General features: G+C 45.3%; 1 protein-coding gene across 1 annotated transcript; it reads right to left on the bottom strand.

The window, feature by feature from the left end:
• Positions 1–3,942: 3,942 nt before the first annotated feature.
• On the bottom strand, positions 3,943–20,372 carry UNG (uracil DNA glycosylase). The gene is made up of 7 exons (XM_068119931.2): positions 20,012–20,372; positions 18,183–18,293; positions 17,722–17,817; positions 6,473–6,570; positions 4,919–5,007; positions 4,625–4,809; positions 3,943–4,461 (listed from the first exon to the last, which is right to left on the bottom strand). The coding sequence occupies exons 1-7, from the start codon at positions 20,105–20,107 to the stop codon at positions 4,321–4,323; spliced, it is 816 nt and encodes a 271-aa protein (XP_067976032.1). The 5' UTR covers positions 20,108–20,372; the 3' UTR covers positions 3,943–4,320.
• Between the last annotated feature and the right edge of the window lie 2,067 nt (positions 20,373–22,439).

Here is a 22,439-nt window from a genome sequence, read left to right as displayed (position 1 = left end):
CTCTAAGGCTACCTTGACCGTTTCTATGTGCTTCCTCACCTCCCGGTCCTTCGTCTCCATTACTTCTGTCACCTCGTCCAACCTCGTTGTCAGTCCCTCACGTACCATCTGACATTGCCTCTTCGTCGCTATCAACCCATCTCTGATGTCTTTTTGCGTCGCTTTTAACCCTCCTGGTACCGCAGTGTTCTTTTGTACCTGCTCCGTTAACTCCGTCTGTCCCACCGTCAGCTGTTCCACCTCCTGCGTCAGGTCCTCTATGCCCCCTTGTAACCTAGCCGTATTATTCCTCACCTCTTTCTCCATACGCTTTTCACCTCGCTTTACCTCCTCGCGTACCCCCGAGACCTCCTCGCTTACACCTCGTCGTATCTCCTCTTTCATCTCCTTAGTAGATGCCACCCTCATCTGTCCCAATTCATCCCTCTGAGCATCCAATTTACCTTCTAACCCGATTTTCACCTCCTCTATCTGGTTCCGCATCCGTTTAATTTCCCGGGCCGATTGCTCCCCTATTTCCCGCAATTTGCCTTCCATCCTATCTTATAGCCCCCTTAACCCATTTTTCACCCCCTCTATCTGATTCTCCTGGGCAGCCATTCTATTTTCCACCCCCGTTCACCCATGTTTCACCCCTTCTATCCCATTGTCTAACCCCTCAAATTTCTTGTCTAACCCCTCAAATTTCTTGTCTAACCCCTCCATTTTCTTGTCTAACCCCTCAAATTTACTGTCTATCTTCCCAATTTGGGCACTGGTACCCCTCACTTCGTCCCTCATTACCCCCATCATTCTGTTTTCCATTTTTTTACTATCAGCCCTCGCTTCGTCCCTCATTTCTTTCATTTCCCTGCTTCTTTTTTCGTTGTCGCACTTCGACTCCGCCATATATTCGCCGAACCGTGCCATGAACTGCTGCATGTTAAAGCCCGCTGGTACAGCGGGCTCGGCTACCGCGCGCTCGTACGAGGCGCCATTTTGCGCCTCTGTAACCTCGTGCGTGAGAGCGCCATTTTGCGCGCCTGAAACCTCCTCAACCACCTCATTGCTCTCCTCTATTTCGTCCCTCTGATCCTGGGTTACTCCTAACCCCTCCTCTAGTTCCCCCACCGGCATCCGATCGCCTTGACTAGCCATGGCGCGATTTCTAAATTCGGGTTTTTCTTTAAAACAAACCAAATTTCGGCCGCTCCAAATTTTGACCAAATTTTTTTTTTTTTATGTTTTAAAAATTTGGTTCGGGCCTCGTATCTCACTCCCAGCCACCAATTGTTACGGACCGCGGATAAGGATGTTGGTTTGCCGAGCGGATGGCACCGCGGCCGTACAGTTATCCCGACTAACCCGATTCCCGAACGTTGGCCAGATCGCACCACAGATATTCAATAGGGAAAAGACTAAGGCGACACGGATGTGAAGAAGAAGACAAAAAGGTTGGAAATACGAATCTAATTTATTTACTATTTACAGGCTCAAAAAAACCAAGGAGAAGGAAAGATAAGAAAATAATATACAGAAGATATTAGAGACACAGTGCAAATTCCTTATACAAGCTTAATTAAATACCCAGGGACAGAACAAACAAAGACAGACTCATGCGGGGAATGATGATAGGACTGGCGGGAGGTGGATGGCTAGAGGGAGAGGAAGGTCCACCAGTACTGCAGCACGATCGGCGCGTTTGGCAGCCGCCGTTCCTTCGCGGCCCCGCTCAAAACTGCCGTCCAGGCCCCAAGCTGCTGTATCTGAAGCTGCTGTGGCTGCTGCTCCTGCTGCGTGGACGTCGCGTGCTTTGCCAGGACTCGTCTGGTCCAACCACACCACTGAACAACGTGCTTGCTTCTTGCCCAACTCTCTTGCTTGGTCCAACTTTGGCGAGCAAGGCGATGAATAGCAGGCTGTGTGCTTCCCTGGATATCCTCACTAATGTTCTCTCTGGATGATCTCTCTGGATGGTCTTTCTGGATGGTCTCTTTTGGACAAGAATCGCTGCTGGATGATCTTACGCAGTACCTTGCACGCGCGTTTTTATAGCGCCTCCGGCGATCAAGCCGCCGGCCTTCAGGACACGCCCATCGGTGTGCTCACCTCGGCCCTGGTTGGTCACGCGACCCTCTGGCTCCGCCCTTGATGACGACGGGCGGGCACGCCCGTCTTCCCCGACCCGAGCACATGTTCAATGGTGGTTTTGGAGGGGATGTAATTGGCAATCGAGGCTTGGCAATGATGAAAGGGGAAAGTGAAAGGAATCTACTCTATTTCACTTGGTGCAATGGAGTGTCATCTTAATGGGAGACAAGGCCTTACCCTAATACACATAATAAAGATATAACTATCAACCAGGGGGAAATCTATGATTGGCTGACGTGTATGCTTTATGGACTAATTATGGGACGCCCTTTGACCTTTACACAACACTGGAGGCAGGAGGGTCCAGAATCAAGCAATATTAATAAAACACACAATAAAAAAAATACAATCCTCATATCCACAACAATATTGTCTGGGCCATTTTAGGATTTCTGTGTGGAATAAGCTCAGATTTAGTAATTTTTGAACTTTTTTTGTTTTGTTCCACTGCAAAGCAAAGAAATACATATGTGGATACCAAAATACTTTTTCATTTTAAAAATTTTCTGGAAGAAATGGTGCATTATTTGAAAAAAGTGCAAGGGTGCCAATATTTTTGGCCACAATAGTAGGGTATAGAGTATAGACTATAGAGGGAGGCTTAACTATTGTCCAAAAAAAAGCAAAGTCTCATTTCCGATGTTTTAACCACAGTGGACTCTATCTGTGATTGTGTAAGAGTGGTGAATCATCCTTAAGTGATTAGGTTATATGTACACGGGTTGAGTTATCGAATCTAATTTTCTTGTGACAATTTAATAAAATAAAGAAAGTTAAAATTTAGGTGAGATAACTCAGGCATCATCTAAAGTTCCTCGCTTTGTGAAGTAATCGTTTCCAGACAAACATGACCGGCTGGAGAAAGTAATCCTCACTCTTAAAAGTGGGTATTGAGTATGAACCGGGGCAGATCCATGAAGGTAGTGTTGGGCAGATCCATGGGTGGTGTACAGAGGCAAATGGTGTGTGTTGGACCTCACCCATTATGAAGGGAAGAGGAGAAGAAGTGTTGGGGCTGGGAGGGAGGATGGGGTGGGCAAGGGAGCGGGCAGATGGAGGATGGGGTGAGCAAGCAGAGGGAGGATGGGGGTGAGCGAGGAGGGGGAAGAGTGGCAGGGGGATGAACAGATTGCCTATATGACAATGGCATTTCAAAAAAGAATATAATTTATTTATTCTCAGACTCAGTGGTGGCTCAAATTCAAGAGTAGATCTACTTAGTTCGCACCTGCCCGTTTGGATAATGTGAACATGAAATACAATGGAGGACCTTTGAGGAAGGAAGAAGGCGTCCATTTGGCCCATAATACCTGTGTTTTACCAAAACCACATTAATTAAATATATCAGTTTATATACTTAATGTCACTGTGGGAGGTAAGAGTAGGGCAGGAGCAGGGAAATCTCATGAGTTGGTAAAAAGACGATAAGGAATGAGATATTGATGGTCCGCGTTACAGGTAGGGATCACAATGGATTGGCATGTATGAGTAGTCAAGCTCAAATCTCTGTCCGACTATAAACTGTCAGACTGCTGAGGCCCAAGTAGGCCATGGCTCAAACAGGGTGCACCATCCGCACACGACGTGCAACGCCAGTGTGACAGGAAACAAGTTCCTTGGAATATTTATGCTCACGTGTTGAGGGAAGGAGGCCACAAGTGTGCCCCACATAATTACCTGGCATCACCCCATCGAAATTCAGGAATGCACTGCCATGAAAAAAGGAACTCCTGACTGTTTTCTCTAATCTCAATCAAAACAATAGCACCTTAAAGAAGCAAACATACAACAAAACAACTTTCAAACACCGGCTAATTTCCAAACTTTTATTAACAATGGAACAAACTTATTAGAAAAAACTGTCTTCCAAGACATGGATAGCTGGAAATCGACTATAATATAAAATAAAGTGTTTTTATTTGGTAGTTACAAAAGTACATTTTATAGTTGATGAGCAGGAGCATTAGAAAAGGAGAAATTCTCCAAAATTCCAGGGAGCATATTCCTCATAATACATGCATGGAAAACATGTCAAACTTGCAATGCTGTCAAACATCACTGCAGTGGCAACTTGAACCGAATAACAAATATTTAACAGTATTGATCTGAAAGCAGAAGGAAGGGGGTTAGTTGGTTTATTAAGTTTTTAACACAACAGGGAAGCTTCAGGAAAACGTAAAAAAAAAGTCCTTAAAGTGCTGCCCAGTCAATGGGCTTTTGCCCAGATTTCTCCAAAAGAGCATTTGCTTTGGAGAAGTGTCGGCAGCCAAAAAATCCCCTGTGTGCAGAAAGCGGAGATGGATGTGGAGCACGAAGGATATGATGCTCGGACTGGACAGAAAGGAAGAAAAAGAAAAGAAAAGAAAATGGTCAGCGAAACATGCCATTTTGCATCCTCTTCCGTTTGTAACATCTTTCCAACATTACTTTTCAGCCGGAAACATCAACTTGCAAAATGAACTGAAAAAAGAATGGAAATGTTGGTCAGGCATACCGATTTAATGTCAGCTGCACGCTTTTGAGCATTTGCTCCCCATAATAGGAAGACCAGTGGCGTTTGGCATCGAGAGTTAGCAAGGGCGGAGAGGCAGGCACCAGTCACCTGTTCCCAACCCCGCCCGCAATGCGAGTTAGGCTCTCCGGCCCGCACAGTCAGCACTGAATTCAGCAGCAACACACCTGATTTCACACAAACACACACACATACAAACACACACAAGACTGATCGGAGACAAAGTTACAATTGGAGGTACAAAATAAAAAAAATGGGAATCAACATGAATCATACCTTGCTTGGCCCAACCGGACAAGTCTCCATGGCCTGGATGTACAAAGCCTTCAATGTCCGTTGTTAGTTCCCGAAATATGTTCTGAAGGCTGAAAAACACGATTTAATTCAGCATTGTGTTAACAGCAGCATGACTTTCAAGATGGTCACATAAAGGTTGCCTGTCATTCAGTACAACTATTACTTAGAGCTATTTATGTGTTTATTATACACGCATGAGGTTGTGGGGTTTATTGGAGTGAAAATGCAGACATTTTAGAATGAGAAAAAGATCTGGCAGGATGCACTGGAGGTGTGCACACTCACCTCGAAGCTGTCGTGCCTGGGTTTGAATCCCGACCCAGCTATAAACTGTCAGTTTGGGGTTTCACAGGCAGGTTGATTAATCAATGTGTGTACCGTCCCTCGGATGGAAGTTACACCGTGAGCCCCGTCTGCCAGCATTCGTTGGTGGACGTTAAAGATACCATGGTGTCCTTCACAAAGAGTAGGTGAGTATCGCCAGCACCATGGCCAAATTCAAAATTCCTGCCCTAACTAGGCGAATGTCAGGCCTGGCCAGGCCGATTCATGAATGACCTGGGCCAAGCTTCCCCCGGCCAACCCCAGAAGGTAGGATAATGGTGGCAGTTCAAGAGCAACACAATCTCTCTGTGCAAGATTAAGGGTCATGGAAGAGCAAGACTAGTTACCCAGCACGTGCAAAGCAAAAAGTGGTTTTCAGCAATTGGTTCACTTCTGTCTGTCCGTCTGTCTGTCTGTCTGTCTCTGTCTACAAATGTCAGTTTATGATCGAGGAACAACTTGATTTCAATTAAATGTTATATTTTGAACACAAATCAGAAAACGAACCTGCAGTTTTCGCAATACCTTGACTCTGAATTCCACCTGATCGTGCATGCACAGAGAAGAGAGATAATATTTTGTAATTGTAATATTTTGTATTTTGTGAAGAAGTGTAATATTTTGTAAAGAAATGTAATTCATCAATGTCCTCGGATGGACGCTAAACTGGGCTTCCTGTCTGCCGGCATTTAATCGGTGGTTGTTAAATATGACACTGTGTCCGTCACATAAAGTCAGTGAGTATTCTCCGGCAGGCACCCTGGACAAATTACAAATGCCTTCCCTAACTACTGCTGGGAAACGGCAACGGAAAACCACCCAGCATAACCCTTGATGAGGAAGCTGCTTCGGTCCCACCGACGTCTGAAGAGTATATGGTACTCCAGAGAGAGATAGTGAAAAGCTAGAGAATGAAGGATGACAAAAGGGACAAGGGAGGGTTGGGAATTTAGAAATAAGAGCAGGAGAAGATGTATAAATGGGGAACACAGGAAAGAGAGAAGGGGAGGGTGTAGGAGGGTATAGGGAGGGAGTTAAAATTCAGTTGTATTTGCTTATGTAATAAACAGATATCCCCTTGAGACTTTGACACATCTATTCCAGAACGTATTTGTAGAATAAAAGGTGATACAGGCACGGAGTGTCCATAGAGGTAAATTAATCACAAGACACTGAAGACAGTACCAGTACCATAGGAAGTTTTCTGACCTTGGTGGAGGACGGACTGGTTTGTTGACACTGAAGCAAAGTCCATGAGCCTGACCAGGTCCATGATAGGGGTCTTGACCAAGGATAACCACCTTGACCTGCATGAGGCAACATAAGGTTATCTGGTGTTGTTGCGTGAAATGCCTTGAAGATTCCGTAGGACGTAAAGGAGGGTTTACCGTGGGAGTTGTTGTATGCAGATGATCTGGTGTTGATTGCGGAATGTATGGATGGACTGAAGGAAAAGATGAACAAGTGGAAGGAATGTATGGAGACAAAAGGTCTGAAGGTGAATATAGGAAAGACGAAGGTGATGGCAAGTGGTAAAGCATGTGGTGAGGTGGAAAGAACTGGGAAGTGGCCATGTGCTGTGTGCAGGAAGGGTGTCGGAGTGAACTCCATTCAATGTACAATGTGCGTTCATCAAAAATGTAGTGGTCTGAGAGGGTCATTAACCAGTGTAGCAGCTACATTCAAATGTAAGGTGTGCACAGAGGGAGCTGCAGGTGGAGGAAATGTTGAGTTGGATCTTGGAGATGGCGTGAAGCTGGAAGGTGTGAAAACATTTTGCTACCTCGGAGACATGCTGAATGGAGAAGGTGGATCAGACACGGCAACGGTTGCTCGAGTGAGATGTGCATGGAAGAAGTTTCGGGAACTGAGTGGCGTGCTGATGAGGAGGAGAGTGTCGTTGAAGCTGAAGGGAAAGGTGTATGCTGCATGTCTGAGAAGTGTTATGATTTATGGGAGCGAGACATGGGTCATGAATGTCGAGCAGCAACGAAGGCTGGAAATGCGAATGGTTCGGTGGATGTGCGGAGTATCGTTGAGAGAGAGGAAGACAAATGATGAATTGCGAAAGATGATGGGAATAGAGCCTGTGATTGATGCTGTGAAGAGGAACAGGTTGAGATGGTTTGGTCATGTGTTGAGGAAGGATGAGAGTGACTGGTTGAGAAGAGTGATGGAAATTAATGTAGAAGGAAGTAGAGGACGGGGAAGACCAAGAAAGACTTGGCTAAAGATGGTGGAAGAAGAAATGCGGGCAAGGGGGTTAACAAGGAGAGATGCAGAAAATAGGGCAATATGGAGAAGATTGTCATGGGGACCGCAAGGCTAACCCCCGCTCTAGCAGGGAAAATGGCCTTAAAATGCATGTTGTTGTTGTTGTTGTTGTAAAGTGTGCAACTATACGTTAACATGAATGAGGACTTCTTATGGTTAAACACTGAGATATCAGAAATAATGAAACTTGTAATTGTTGCCTCAGTTTTGCATATTTCCCTCCTCCACCAAAGGTGGATGGAGGTTATGTTTTCACCACTGTCTGTTTGTCGGTTTTTTGGGGGGTTTTTTTGGAAACAGAATCGAGTCGTGCAAGAGCTAATACATTGGACATGAAAACATGCAGACACATAAAACATGCAATGAAGGGAGTGGGAGACAATTTGGGGAGAGAAGGAAGCACACAAGTACAACAACAGTAAAGAGCAGGGGCATCGGTAGCTCTGCAGAAGGGGGAGGGCTGAGGGAGGAGGGAAGGGTACACAGTATAAAGCAAATGAACACTGCTACGATTTTCAGGAAAGAAGTTGGGGATTGAAAGGTGGATTTGGGGTGTTTTAATAGGGGTAGAAAAGATCAAGGTTCTGGATGGGGGAAGACAAGAGATGGTGGTGAACAGCTGTTTTGAAGACATGGAGGGACGAGAGGGATTGAAGAGAGTGTGGGAGTTCGTTCCAGAGGCGGGAGAAAAGAGGAATGAAAGAGTGAAGGTGAGCAGAGAGTCTTGATTTTGGCAGTTTCACCAGAAGAGGGTTGCTGGCAGATCTTGTGCGTCCTGCAGGAATATTTGGGGGATAGAGCACAGACAGAGCAGAGGGAGCAAGGCCGGAGAGGAGTCGGTAGATGCCAGAAAGACCACCCACCTGCCTGCGGTGAGAGAGAGAAAGGCCCTCAGAATCAGCTTCATCGCGGGAGATTCCAATGATTCTGAATGCTTTGGTTTCAACCGCGTGAAGCCAAGCTCGGGGTGAGGCAGGAGCACCAGCCCAGAGGGGAGAGCAGTATTCCATTGAGCTGTGGGTGAAAGCTTTGTATGTTGTGAGGAGCTCAGAAGTGCCCAGGAAGGACTTGCACGACAGAGGATGCCCAGTCGGCGACTCGCTTTGGAGGCCAGCTTGGAAATGTGGTTTTCCCAAGAAAGACCATGGCAGACAGTGAGACCCAAAAGCTTGAGTGACAGAACTTCTTCAAGAGGATTGTTCAGAAAGTACATGGAAGGGTTGTCCAGACGGTCTTTTCGGAGAGACAAAGTGAGAGTGTGAGATTTGTCAGGATTGAAAGACGTGTTCCACTTGTTTGCCCAGTTTGTGATTTTGTCCAGGTCTGCAGAGAGTGAAGAGGCTGCAGACTGCTGATCTGAGGGTTGAGATATTGAGTGGCAGAGAGTGGAGTCATCAGCAAAGAGATAGAGAGGATTTTCCAGAGAGTCGGAGAGATCATTGATGAACACCAGAAAAAGCACAGGGCCCAGAACACTGCCTTGGGGAACTCCAGCCTGAACAGGAAGGGGAAATGAGAGAATTCCATCCAGGGCCACACGTTTCCGACGACCAGAGAGGAAGTCCGCAAGCCATGAGTGGAGATTTCCATGGATACCATAGGAGGAGAGTTTGGTGAGCAGAGCTGGGTGCCAGACCGTATCGAAGGCATGTGATGTGTCAAGTGAGACAGCTCTGATTTCCTGTTTGGCATCGAGGACCTGCATCCATTGTTGAGACAGCAGAAGCAGCATGTCCAGAGTAGAATGATCTGGTCTGAATCCAAATTGATGATCCGAGATTAAGCCATTGGAGAAGTGGAAGGATTATATGTCAGAAGCAATGATTGATTCCATGACCTCGCTGATTAATGGGAGCAGGCCGATTGGTCTGTAGTTGCAAGGATCTGTTTTAGCATCTTTTTTGTGTAAAGCAGTGATGTTGGCTGATTTCCAAGCAGATGCCAGATGACCTTGAGCAAAAGAGAGGGTGAAGAGAACCGACAGAGGGTGTGAAAGAGCGGCAGAGCAGGATTTTAAGACCCATGGGTTGATGCCGTCTGGTCCAGTTGCAGAATCAGTCAGGGTTTGACAGAAACTTCTCCACTTTGTCAGGAGAGAAGGACACAGATTCCAGGAGCAGCTGGGTTTGACTGGGTAAGGTGGGTACAGAGAGAGATGGGTTCGGGACACAATATTTTGAGGCAAACACAGAGTTATGTTACGTGCTCCTCCCCAACCCCCGGTCACAGTGTACCTCCGAGCCCTGAGAGGAGTCACGGCAGAAAAATGTGTTATTCTGTATGTCAAAGAACAATGGTGAAGCCACACCAGTTGTTACCAACAAACAAATATTGTATTAAGATCACAAAAGAATAACAGTACAACAACAATAATAATCAATTGTACAACCAATATATATTTCCTATGATGGTACCATCAGGTTCGTACAATATAACTCACTGTGCTCCAAGTGAGCGAAAAGAAGAACATTCCCCAATGTCTCTATTCCGGCATCAAGACCAAGTCGATCCGCTCCAGCGATCGTCAGAACGATGTCCAATCGAGACCAGAATCCCGTTCAGATGACAGTCACAGTCATGTGGCCAAAGCTGCGCAAAGGTGCCCTCAAGGCGACTGGGAAATCCAAAGGCGCCCTCCAGGCGACTGGGAAATCCAAAGGCGCCCTCCAGGCGACTGGGAAATCACACCCTCGTGTATGGACGTATCACGGCTCCAAATCGGCGAACCGCAGATTTACCTTCAAAATCCACGTTACACACACACACACCAGATAAACGTCTGAATGGGGTGAAAACGGCTGAAGCGAAGCAAAGAGCCCAGAGTGTTACGAAATCCGGCGCGACGCAAAATGGCCAACGGTCCGTACTCGAGACGTAACGGCACGCCAATGATTCTCTTCGGAATCAACCGCAAAAACCTGACACGCAGGTTGATCTGTCACAGCGATAACAACTCTGTCGCAGGAATCCCTTTCCCGGGAAACCCGAATGTTTGCTAGTGACTCCCGTTCACCAGCGTTTGCTCCAGAACTCGAAGCAGCTGGGCTTCTTCCCCGACTCACTCGCTCCGCCTTCTTTTCCTCCTCTTCCTCGTCGTCCGGTTCCGGTTTCATTTAAAACATTAACTTTTTTACCTTTTGAAAATAGAAATCTCCATCTCTCTTAAACGACAACAATAATAGTACATGGAATCAAAAATGTTTACAGTGGATGAAAACCACAACAACGGAAGTGACGAATCCGTAACAGTTAAGGCATTCGGATTTTTCACGTGCAATGTCAGCTGTGTAGCCACTTGAGGTAACGGAGGGGATGGAAGGGGAACAAAACACAAGAAACAGATTTGACCAGATGCCACCAGGATTTGGAGGAGGGAGACAGGTTTGAGAGTTCAGTCTTGAGAGTAGAGAGATACTGTTTCCTGGCTCTGCTGAGGGTAGACACACACTTGTTCCGAGCTTTGTGAAAGGAACTAGGATTGCCTTCAGTTGGATTAGCCTTCCATGAAGCGACAGCAAGTTGTTTCATGGCAACTGCCTCACCACAAGATTCAGTGTACCATGGACGGGTATAAGGCTATAAGCGTATGACAACTGAAGACGAGATGGGATAAATTTGTGCATGAGAGAGAGCAGTTTACTTTGGAAGAATTCACAGGAAGAGCTGATGTCAGAGGCAGAAGAGATGGGAGACCAGTCCAGATGATTGATGGCTGCTTGAAAACCGTGCCAGTCGGCCTGAGTGAAATGCCAGACTCGTCGACGCTGAGGAGGCTCTCTGAGAATGATCAGAGAGATGTGTACTTTAACAAGCACAAGATCAGAAGAACCGATTGGAGCAGAAGAAGAGCAGCAGACATTTGCAGGGAAGTTAGTCATAACCAAGTCTGGAAGAGAAGATGCTCCGTTGACTGAGATCCAGGTCGGGAAATTGACAGATTGTGTCAGTCCCAGTGAGTCGCAGAAGTCCTTTGCTGAGGTGCCATGGCTGGTGTGAGAGGTACCCACACTCAGCCAGCTGGCATTATGACAGTTGAAATCGCCACATCTGAGGAAGAGAGAGTTGGGATGAGTGAATATAAGTTGGTCCATGTTGTCAGACAGCAAAATGTAAATAGAGTCATCACTGTTTGGAGGATGGTACAACACACATTTGAACAAAAGGTGGGAGCGGAGGGGAAGCCGTAGCCACAGGTACTCCTGGGGGTGGGGTGGAGAGAGGGCAGTGCAGGGAGAGTGAGGAAGAGTTTTTGATAAAGATAGCAACCCCACCACCAGGACGAGGCTCAGGTCTATCAAACCGGAGGAGGGAGTAACCAGGAAGAGATATTAGGAATCGGAGACGTATTGAAGGAGGAAAGTTTCTGTTAAGCAGATCAAGTCTGGTTTGTCAGAAGCAACCTGTATGGAGAGTTCAGCGAAGGCCCTGGTTGTTAAGGAAGAGGGAGGGGAGCATCGGATACAGAACAGGGGGGGGGGGGGAGGGGTAGGGTAAGATGTGGAAGAGAGGAGGAAGTGGTAGGGAGAGCTGTTGAAGGTGTGTCAGAGATTTCAGAATAGCTTGGAGAAAGGGAAGAATGGGGCAGACAAAAGGTTTGCTGGTGATTGGGTGAGGCACAGTGAGGTGTTATTTGAGGAGGGGGAAGAGCGAGGCAGAAGGTTGGGGGAGATGAAGGTGAAAGTTGGAAGGGGGAAGAAGCGGGGAGGACGCTTTGAGGAGAAGGGGTGAGAGAGGAGTCTAGGAGGGGAGGAGCGAGGGAGAGTCTCGGAGTGGAGGGGTGTGGGGCGAGTTTAGGAGGGAAGGGGCAAGGGGGGAGAATTGAAAGGGATGGGTGATGGGGAAGATTTGGAGGGGAGGGGCAAGGGGGAAGATTTGAAAGAGATGGGTGATGGGGAAGATTTGGAGGGGAGGGGCAAGGGGGTAGATTTGGAGGGGAGGGGTGATGGGGAAGTTTTGGAGGGAAGGGGTGATGGTGAAGATTTGGAGGGGAGGGGCAAGGGGGAAGATTTGAAAGGGATGGGTGATGGGGAAGATTTGGAGGGGAGGGGCAAGGGGGAATATTTGAAAGAGATGGGTGATGGGGAAGATTTGGAGGGGAGGGGCAAGGCGGTAGATTTGGTGGGGAGGGGTGATGGGGAAGTTTTGGAGGGGAGGGATGATGGGGAAGTTTTGGAGGGACTGGGTGATGGGGAAGATTTGGAGGGGAGGGGTGAGATTGGATTTTAGAAAGTGACCGATTAATGGGAAACGAACATTTATTGCAAAATGAGTTTCTTGTGACCTTCAAGTCAAAAATACGTTTGAGGACGCTGAAGGATGGGTGTTTCGGGAATGTAGAAAAGAGGAACTGTAAGAGATGGAATTTTTTTTTGGAATGAATAGATTTGGTGAGCAAGTCGAAAGCATCCTTTTACAGAAGAAGAAGAAAAAGGTGTTATAATATACGACAGAATACAGTTCTTCAGGGGAAAGTTTAAACATTTTTAAATTGAGCAGTGAAAACTATCTGGAGAAATGGAAAATGGAAATGGGGGTGAAACACGTGATCGAAGAACTAACGAACAAATAAATGAGAACAACGAATAAACGAATAAGAACAGAGAAGGAAATTTTTTTTTTGATTTGAGATTTTAAACAAGGAAGTATGGGGTGAAATACTAGGACAAAAACAGAGAACGAAAGTAATTGCAGCGCAATCGACGGACCGCTGAGAGAAAAACAAGGCCTCAAGGTCGGGCACGGTAGCCTACTAGTACTAGGCCTCAAAATAGGCGACACGAATTAACCGACGATTTTGTATACAGGTATGAAAAATTAACACCGAGAATCTTACGAAAGACACACGATAGGTACACAAACCGAAAGATAGATACCGTTTTGACAACAACACAATTGTGAAAAAATTACTTAACTTCGAAAGCGTGAGCGCATGGACAGCTTCGAAAAGACATCAACCTTCCTTCAACGTCAACCTTCGTTAGACCTTCCCACCTACAGTCACGTGAAAAAGTAGGTACACCCCATGTAAAGTTTTGACTTTTTCAACATATTACAACATACAGCTATTTGATCTTCATTTCAACAATATTGAAAGATAAAGGTGATATAATATAACAAATATCATGAAACATTTACATTTTGTCGTCCATTGTATAATTTAAATAAACATAAATGCAAATTTCGCATGTGGAAAAAGTAAGTACACCCTTGGCTCTAATAGGTGGTATTGCCCCCTTTGGCAGAAACAACCTCAAGTAGGCGTTTCTTATAACTGTCTACCAGTCTCTGACATCGACTCGGATAAATTTTTGCCCACTCCTCCATGCAGAATTCTTTCAGCTGTGCGATGTTTGAGGGATTTCTTGCATGCACAGCTCGTTTCAAATCCCCCCACAACATCTCGATGGGATTTAGATCCGGGCTTTGACTTGGCCATTCCAGAACCCTCCATTTCTTTCTTTTCAGCCATTCCTTGGTGGATTTACTGGTATGTTTAGGGTCATTGTCATGTTGCATGGTCCACCTTTGGTTGAGCTTCAACTTCCCGACAGATGGCCTCATATTATCCTCAAGCACCCTCTGGTACAATGAAGCATTCATAGTGGATTCTGGGATGGTGAGCTGCCCAGGCCCTGATGCAGCAAAGCTGCCCCAAACCATATTATTTCCACCACCATGCTTTACAGTTGGTATCAGGTTCTTGTGGTCATATGCTGTCTTTGGTTTTCGCCAAACATGTCTTCTGGTACTGTGGCCAAATAGCTCTACCTTTGACTCATCTGTCCAGAGCACATTGTTCCAGAAGTGCTGGTCTTTGCCTCGGTGTTTATTGGCAAACTTTAGTCTTGCCCTGATGTTTTTTCTGGACAGCAAAGGTTTCCTCCTGGCACACCTCCCATGGAGATCAAATTTGTGCAGCCTCTTTCTAATGGTAGACTCGTGCACTTTGACATCAACAGTGGCAAGAGCTACCTGTAGGTCCCGTGATGACATTCTGGGGTTCTTAGAGACTTTTTTCAGCATCTTGCGGTCTCCTCTCGGGCTGAACTTGCTGGGGCGGCCTGGCCTGAACAAGTTGGCAGTTGTTTGGAATCTTCTCCACTTGTAGATGATCTTCCGGACAGTCAAATGATTGATTTCAAATTGCTTGGAGATCTTTTTAAATCCCTTCCCAGACTCGTAGGCATCTATAACCTTCTTTCTGAAGGCCTCAGAGAGCTCTTTTGATCTAGGCATGGTGACGCTGCACACTTCAACAACAAAGAGCAAACCAAACTAAATGTCTGAGGTTTAAATAAGACAGGTTCCTCCAAGATCCTCTCTGACGATGTTCTAATCATTTGCACCTGAGCTGGTGCACCTGATTCTAATTTTAGGTATTCGAAGTAGTGATAAATGTAGGGGTGTACTTACTTTTTCCACATGCGAAATTTGCATTTATGTTTATTTAAATTATACAATGTTTATGTAAATGTTTGTAAATGTAATGTAAATGTAAATGTAAATGTTTCAATGTAAATGTTTCATGATATTTGTTATATTATATCACCTTTATCTATCAATGTTGTTGAAATGAAGATCAAATAGCTGTATGTTGAAATATGTTGAAAAAGTCAAAACTTTACACGGGGTGTACTTACTTTTTCACGTGACTGTAAGTGGCAAACTTCCTTCATGTTCAGGCTTTTCAGATAGGCTTCAAGCGTTGTTGAGTCGTCTGCAATTCTTCGAATTAATTCCCGCCTGTAATTCTGCTTGAACACGGAGATGATCCCCTGATCTAAGGGCTGGATCTTGGTTGTAGTGTTCTTGGGAAGGTAAGAAACTCGGATCTTTCTGTCACGGCTTACTAGGTTGGCAACTGGCGGATGGGCGGGACAGTTGTCAAGCAAAAGAAGAGCTTTGGGTTCTAGCTTTTGCTTACGCAAATGAGCGCGGACGGCAGGGACAAAAGTTTTGTGAAACCAATCCTCAAATATGACACTTGTCATCCAAGCATTGCTGCTGTGCGTGTACTCGAACGGTAATGACTTCATGTTGACATGGTGGAAACAGCGGGGCGAGCGAGATTTGCCAATCATGAGCGGTTTTAACTTATGTGTTCCAGTCTTGTTTACACAAAACAACGTCACGCGATCTTTGCGTTGTTTGAACCCCCTCACGTCGGTGGGCGTCATCTTTGCTAGCCAGTGTACGGTCTGGGATCATCTTGTAGCAGAGGCCTGTTTCGTCACAGTTGTACACTTGTTCTTCCACGTAGCCACCTTCTTCTAAGAGAGTTTTTAGTTGAGCTGGGTATTCGCTGGCGGTGGCACTGTCGGCTGAGCGAATTTCTCCTGACACTAACACTTGAGAAATCCCATGATGGCGTTTAAACCGGTCTAGCCATCCATTGCTAGCTTTGAACTGTGAGGTTTCTCTGTTGATCTGCTTGTCAAACTTATTGGCTTGAGCTTAGAGAATAGGACCGGAAATTGGAAGGCCTTCTGAGCGTGCTTGAACAAACCACTCGTACAGGGAGTCATCGAGGCTGACATCTTTGGCTGTCTTCAGGCATTTGGCTTGTAGTCCTGCTTCTTCTTCAACTTTGCAAAGCGACGCACATAACTTTTCTTCTTGAGATTTCCAGCTAAGAAGTGTTGATTCCAGTATCCCGAGGTCTCATGCAACTTGAGTTTGACTTTTAGTCTTGATCGCGTCAAGTGCGTGAAGCTTATCTGTCACAGAAAAAGATTTTCTTTTTCTAGCAGTTTGTTCCATTTCCGGAAAGAAGTTCCGGAAAGAGCAAAAAAAAAAAAGGTCCAATGACTCATTGCGTTATGTCCGAATTAGCGTAAAATCGGGCGCGTAAAATCGGGGTTTCACTGTGTGTATATTGATGAAAACATGAACCGATTAGATTTTGGGGGTCAAGAGGTCAAAGGTCATGTCATGTAAAAATGTGCTAACTTAGGCACAGCTGAATGGATTTAAATCAAATTTGATACAAGTATTATAATGATGTAATAATGTGGGCGGAGGCATATAAGTCGTTCGTATATGCAACCATCCTCAACTTAATGATGTCCTTGAGGGAAAAGTTAAGGAAATCCTTAACTTTTCCCTTAAGGATGATTTATCAACCGGCCCATAAGCTTCGCCCACCTTCGGTGGCAGAAGTGATAAAATTCTCAATGAGAATCAAATTAATTTTATACAAGAATGATTTAATTCCTCCTTCACCTGCAAGCACGTGTTCCGCATGCAACATATAACAATCGTCATTTAAAATTGTGTGTTCATCATGTGTTCTTACTTTTGGATGTCTCTTCCTATCGCTAATCTGATTGGTTGCCTGGCATAGCAACGGCTCCTCAAGATTTCCTTAACTCTAAAGGAATCCTTATCCTTAAGGGATGTTTATGCAACAGCACTTAAGGAAATCCTTAGCGAAGGAATTACATTAAGGAAAATCTTTCCTTAAGGTGCAGATCCTGGTGTTGGGCTAGCGGCTAGGGTGCCGGCTTAGGATCCTAGGATCCTGGGTTCGAATCCCGGTCGATCGCTGAATTAACGCCAGGGGGGTTGACTCAGCCTGTCATCCTTCCGAGGTCGGCTAATTGAGTACCAGTTCACTGGTAATTCCCTGTTTGTCATTAAAGGCGGCAAAAAGGGTTGGCGTCAGGAAGGGCATCCGGCCGTAAAACACTGCTTCAAAAAGGGGACCGAAAAAACAACAACAACCACGGTTCCCGAAAAAGGCCAACCCCCGCTTTGCGGGGGAAAATGGCCTCTAAAGGTGGTTTTTTTTTAAGGTGCAGGGAGTTTTATGCAATCGGGTCATTGTCCTCAATTAAAACAAGTTTGTGCATCTGCAGCAACGCATGGTGAGGCAAGCATAGCGAGCCAATCAATGCTAGTGTAAACAAAAGGGGGGGGGGGAAAAAGTAGTTTATACTTTTGTAACTGGTTTGGCTCTGCCCTTTACTCTTGTGCACGTCCATTGCACAAGATTGACAAGAGCTTATCCAATCAGCTGTTCTTACAATAGGGTTTGCAGCAAATGGGACATTTGGGAGAAGCATGAGAATGGTGCACCTGTCTTTGAGATAGCAAATGGACCTCGGAGATAATGCCAAACCCCAAGAATATTGACAACATGTCACTCTGCTCATGTTGTACGGACATGAAACCCCAGCTCACACCTTGTCCATTTCACAGAGACGACTCCAGGTGAAGAGATCTCGAGGAGGAGGATAGACAGTGAACTTCTTGCGTTCCACAGTAATGAACTTTTCCAGCTGGAAGAATAAAAGTAAAGGAATAATGAACATTTAGGAAGAAAAGAAACACATTTAATAAAATATACTTGTCTAAGGAATGTTCCCATCAATGTTGTCCAAAATGCAGAATGTGTACATCGTTAAAGCCATATTGATGGTAGGAAATTCTCGTATATCATTGGACAGCAACAAAAGATTATAGCTCTTTTGAGCATTGTAATGGGAAGGAAGTTAAAGGGTATGGTTTGGAGCTTCCAATTGAGCTGTTGCCATGATGTGGAGGCCCAGATTTATGTCCAGAAGGATGCAACATCATTGGAAGTTTAAGGGTTAGTTTTTTGATTCTTTAAACAATTCACATCAATAGAAGAATAAAGACAAACCTCGATGTAGTAAGGTTTATCAAATTCTTCCTCCAATACTCGACTCCAACGCCTAGAGTTAGAAACTTCTCCATTACGAGTTGACAATGCGCATTGTCTCTTTGGACAGGGCTGACAAAAAGGGAGAGATCAAAACCGAGGCCAAACTCGGAAATGCAGCATGGGTGAGCAGAGGTTGCCAATGCCTTTCAATAGATTACACTTATCGATGCTCCGAGGCGGAAACAATTAAAAATAGAAAAAGCAAATCAAGTTGGACTCTAGTTTCGACCATTATCAGCTCGCCGACAAAACAATGCAGAGTAGCACGCCCAAAAACATCATACAAGGATCACGCACGCTAAGGGTTGTCACTCAAAATAATGAATAAAACAATACTTCCAACTTCTTCATCCATGCATTTCATAGACAACCGGCTTATCGATTACCTTCCAAAGATGCGTTCAGCATTACGTACCAGGCTGTCTTGTCGACCTCATCAACTTACGAAGAACTCATCTGAGGTTGGTTTCATTGTGAAATCATAGGACATAAATCCATTGGATGCAGTGGTAAAATGAGGATGGGATGGGGAGAGGGGGTTAGGTAGGGGTGGAAGGAATCCCACTACCCAACTCCAATAAGTCACAGGTATTATATTTTGTAGGAGATGTATTTCTGTAACAACCGAAAGATGAACCCAAAATATTTTATTATTTCCTATGTAGGCTGTGGCTGCTGGTTGCATCATTGCTGGGAGCACTGCTATGCCCCCTGTTCCCAGTAAGCAGGTACTCATTTTGCTGACCTCGGAATGATGACAGGCTGAGTCAACCCACCTGGTGTGATTTAACGGCACGACAGGGGCTCAAACCCAAGACCCCAAGATCTTAAACCAGCCCCTTTACCCATCAAGCCAAAACCAGGCTTTTTAACCCAAAATAAAGGTGAATAATGATGAGGACTATAGAAGTAAATGAAGTGCCAAAATCAAGACTCTCTGCTCACCTTCACTCCTTCATTCCTCTCTTCTCCCGCCTCTGGAACAAACTCCCTCACTCTCTTCAATCCCACTCCACCCTCCAGGTCTTTAAAACTGCTGTTCACCACCATCTCTTATCTTCCCCCATCCAAAACCGTGATCTTTTCTACCCCCGCTAATTTCACCCCAATTCCACTTTTTTGAAATACCAACTTCTGTCCTGGAAGTCCTTGTGTTTTATACTTCTCCCTCCACCCCCCCCCCCCCTTCCTCCCCCCAAGCCCTCTCCCTTCCACACATCTCCCTGCTCTCAAATGTTGTGTTTGTGTGCTTCCCCTTCTCTCCCCATCTTGTTTTCCGCTCCCTTTTTTTGTGTGTTTTGTTTGTCTGGTTGATTTGTTTGTGAAGTAAATGTTAGCTCTTTCACGAGCCTCGATTCAGTATACAAAAAAAAAGAAAAAAAAAAGTGGAAAGACATGCAATAAAGGGGAGTGGGCAATGGGGGTAAGGGGTGTGGGCAATGGGGGTTGGGGGAGGAGATTTCAAGCATTCAAACTCCATTCTATCTTGCGTATGTAATATGTATATACACGCAACATTTAATTAATTATGGGGTGTATTCCATTACCAATGAGCTTGTAGAGCGCTTGCCAATAGGCTCGCTTGATTTTAAGCACTCCAACCAATCAACCGTTCGATAAGGAACGGCTGACTTGGCAAGCTGATTGCTTATGGAACCCACACCCCCGATACATCGTCTGGGGTGCTTGGAGGAAATTTTGCATCACTTCAATTTTTTTGCTACCTTCACTTAGAGTACCTGTTGGTTCCAATTCAACGGAAAGTGACGCAAAACCGAGCAACTCACTTCAGGATCCACTGAGAGTTTCTCTGCAGCGTTGAGCACCCGCTTACGTGCAGACGCTTCAAAAAACTTAGACAACTTTGTCTGAGTTCCCAGCATCGTTCTATTCGTGGTTAAAAACCGCAACTCGAAACAAGGTACTTAAGCGCACGCGACTTCGGACGCCAATCAAATTCCCGCCAAAAATATTTGCGTCAGCACGGTGTAAAATTATTGTTAATTATCACAAATAATCATCGATTAATTAACGTTACTCGGATTAATGCATAAATATTATACAAACAGACGATTTTTCTATGTTGTATATAAATAGTCGAACATTGGAGTGGGAAATCAGCCTCAACTGAAGGACCCTTCAGTCTATATATTACATACTGCTCAGGTTCCTTCAGTTCAATCTGACCGCCCCATCTCATACAAAGGGAAGAACATCGATATTTTATTGACAAGTAAAGTGAATAATAATAAAAATTAATAATAATTTATACAAATAATGTAAAATCTATTTCACTCGAAATCGAAAAGACGCGGGAAAGTTTATTTCCTGTGCATTCGTTTCCCGTATGGTTGATAATCCATGCTCTCCTCCTTTTAGACCCTCACCTTGAAGCAAGGAAGCAGCACGTCCTGTTTCAAAGTCTTTGGTATGACTCGGCCGGGGATCGAACCACCGACCTCCGACAGGCGACAACTCAGAGCAGCCGCTCAAACCATTACACCAACAAGTCTGCTAAAAACAACATACTGCTGGTACACCGCCCAGCTGTTCACGCCATCGAATAAAAAAAAAAATATATATATATATATATTCATAGAGAATTCCAACGATGCGTTTGGTATCTTAAGCACAATAAATTTCTGAAATCGAAGTCGTTCGTTGAGGAAAGTTTTACTGAACGGAAAGCTCGGCGCTGATTGGTGCAATTTGTCGTTTCCAGGAAGAAGTGGAGAAGAGACCACCCCCACTCTTTCTCTTTTATAACTTTTTAAGGAACTTTCTTTAACGAAGAACCTATATTCGAGGAGCAACGAGCTCATAAATAAAGCAAAATCACAGCAGCGGATTTTTAGCTCGCAGTACAAGTGTTCAAAAGTCAATAAATAAAGTACTAATAAATCTATTATACAAGTTGAAGTTGGTGAACCTCATACGTGTTGCAGAGTACGGAACATACAGTGCGGTCCAATTGTCCAAAGCGTCATGGATTGCCAGACAAACGGCCTGAAACAGTAGGCCGATAGTATATGATAAAATGCACACAAGGCCTGACCTGAAGGTAATCTCTGAAGGTAATGAACTGAAGGTAATCTCTGAAGGTAATGAACTGAAGGTTAACTGAAGGCAATCTCAGTTCCTTCCACCAAGTTCGGAACAAGTGTGTGTCTACCCTCAGGAGTGCCAGGAAGCTCTATCTCTCCACACTCAAGAATGAACTCTCAAACCTGTCTCCCTCTTCCAAATCCTGGTGGCGTCTGGTCAAATCCGTTTCTGGTGTTTGTTCCCCCTCCATCCCCTCCCTTACCTCCAATGGCTACACAGTCGCACGTGACAAAGCCGAATGCCTCAACTCTGTGTTTGCCTCAAAATCTTGTGTCCCAAACCCATCTCGCTCTCTGTTCCCACCGCACCCAGTCGACCTCAACTACTCCTGGACTCTGTTTCCTTCTCTCCTGACAAGGTGAAGTTTTTGTCTAACCTCGACTCTGATTCTGCAACTGGACCAGACGGCATCAGCCCACGGGTCCTAAAATCCTGCTCTGCCGCTCTATCTCACCCTCTCTCTGTTCTTTTCACCCTATCTTTTGCTCAAGGTCATCTGCCAGCATCCTGGAAATCAGCAAACATTACCGCTTCACACAAAAAAGGTGCAAAAACAGATCCTTGCAACTACAGACCAATCAGCCTGCTCCAAATTATCAGCAAAGTCATGGAATCCATCATTGCTTCGGATATGAAATCTTTCCTCTTCTCAAATGGCTTGATCTCCGATCATCAATTTGGATTCAGACCAGGTCACTCTACTCTGGACATGCTGCTTCTGCTGTCTCAACAACGGATGGAGGTCCTCGATGCCAAACAGGAAATCAGAGCTGTCTCCCTCAACATATCACGTGCATTCGATACGGTCTGGCACCCAGCTCTGCTCACCAAACTCTCCTCCTATGGTATCCATGGAAATCTCCACGCATGGCTTGCGGACTTCCTCTCCTCTGGTCGTAGTCAACATATGGCCCTGAATGGATTTCTCTCATCGCCCCTCCTGTTCTGGCTGGAGTTCCCCAAGGTATTCAAGGTAATGTTCTGGGCCCTGTGCTTTTTCTGGTCTTCATCAATGATCTCTCCGAGTATCTGGAAAATCCTCTCTATCTCTTTGCTGATGACCACTCTCTGCCGCTCCATTCCTCATCCCTCAGATCGGTAGCCTGCAGC

The sequence above is a fragment of the Myxine glutinosa genome, chromosome 6 (assembly GCF_964187855.1).
Source record: "Myxine glutinosa chromosome 6, kmMyxGlut1.1, whole genome shotgun sequence".
In the NCBI taxonomy this organism is placed as follows: domain Eukaryota; kingdom Metazoa; phylum Chordata; class Myxini; order Myxiniformes; family Myxinidae; genus Myxine; species Myxine glutinosa.
This window is presented reverse-complemented; position numbering and strand designations above follow the sequence as displayed.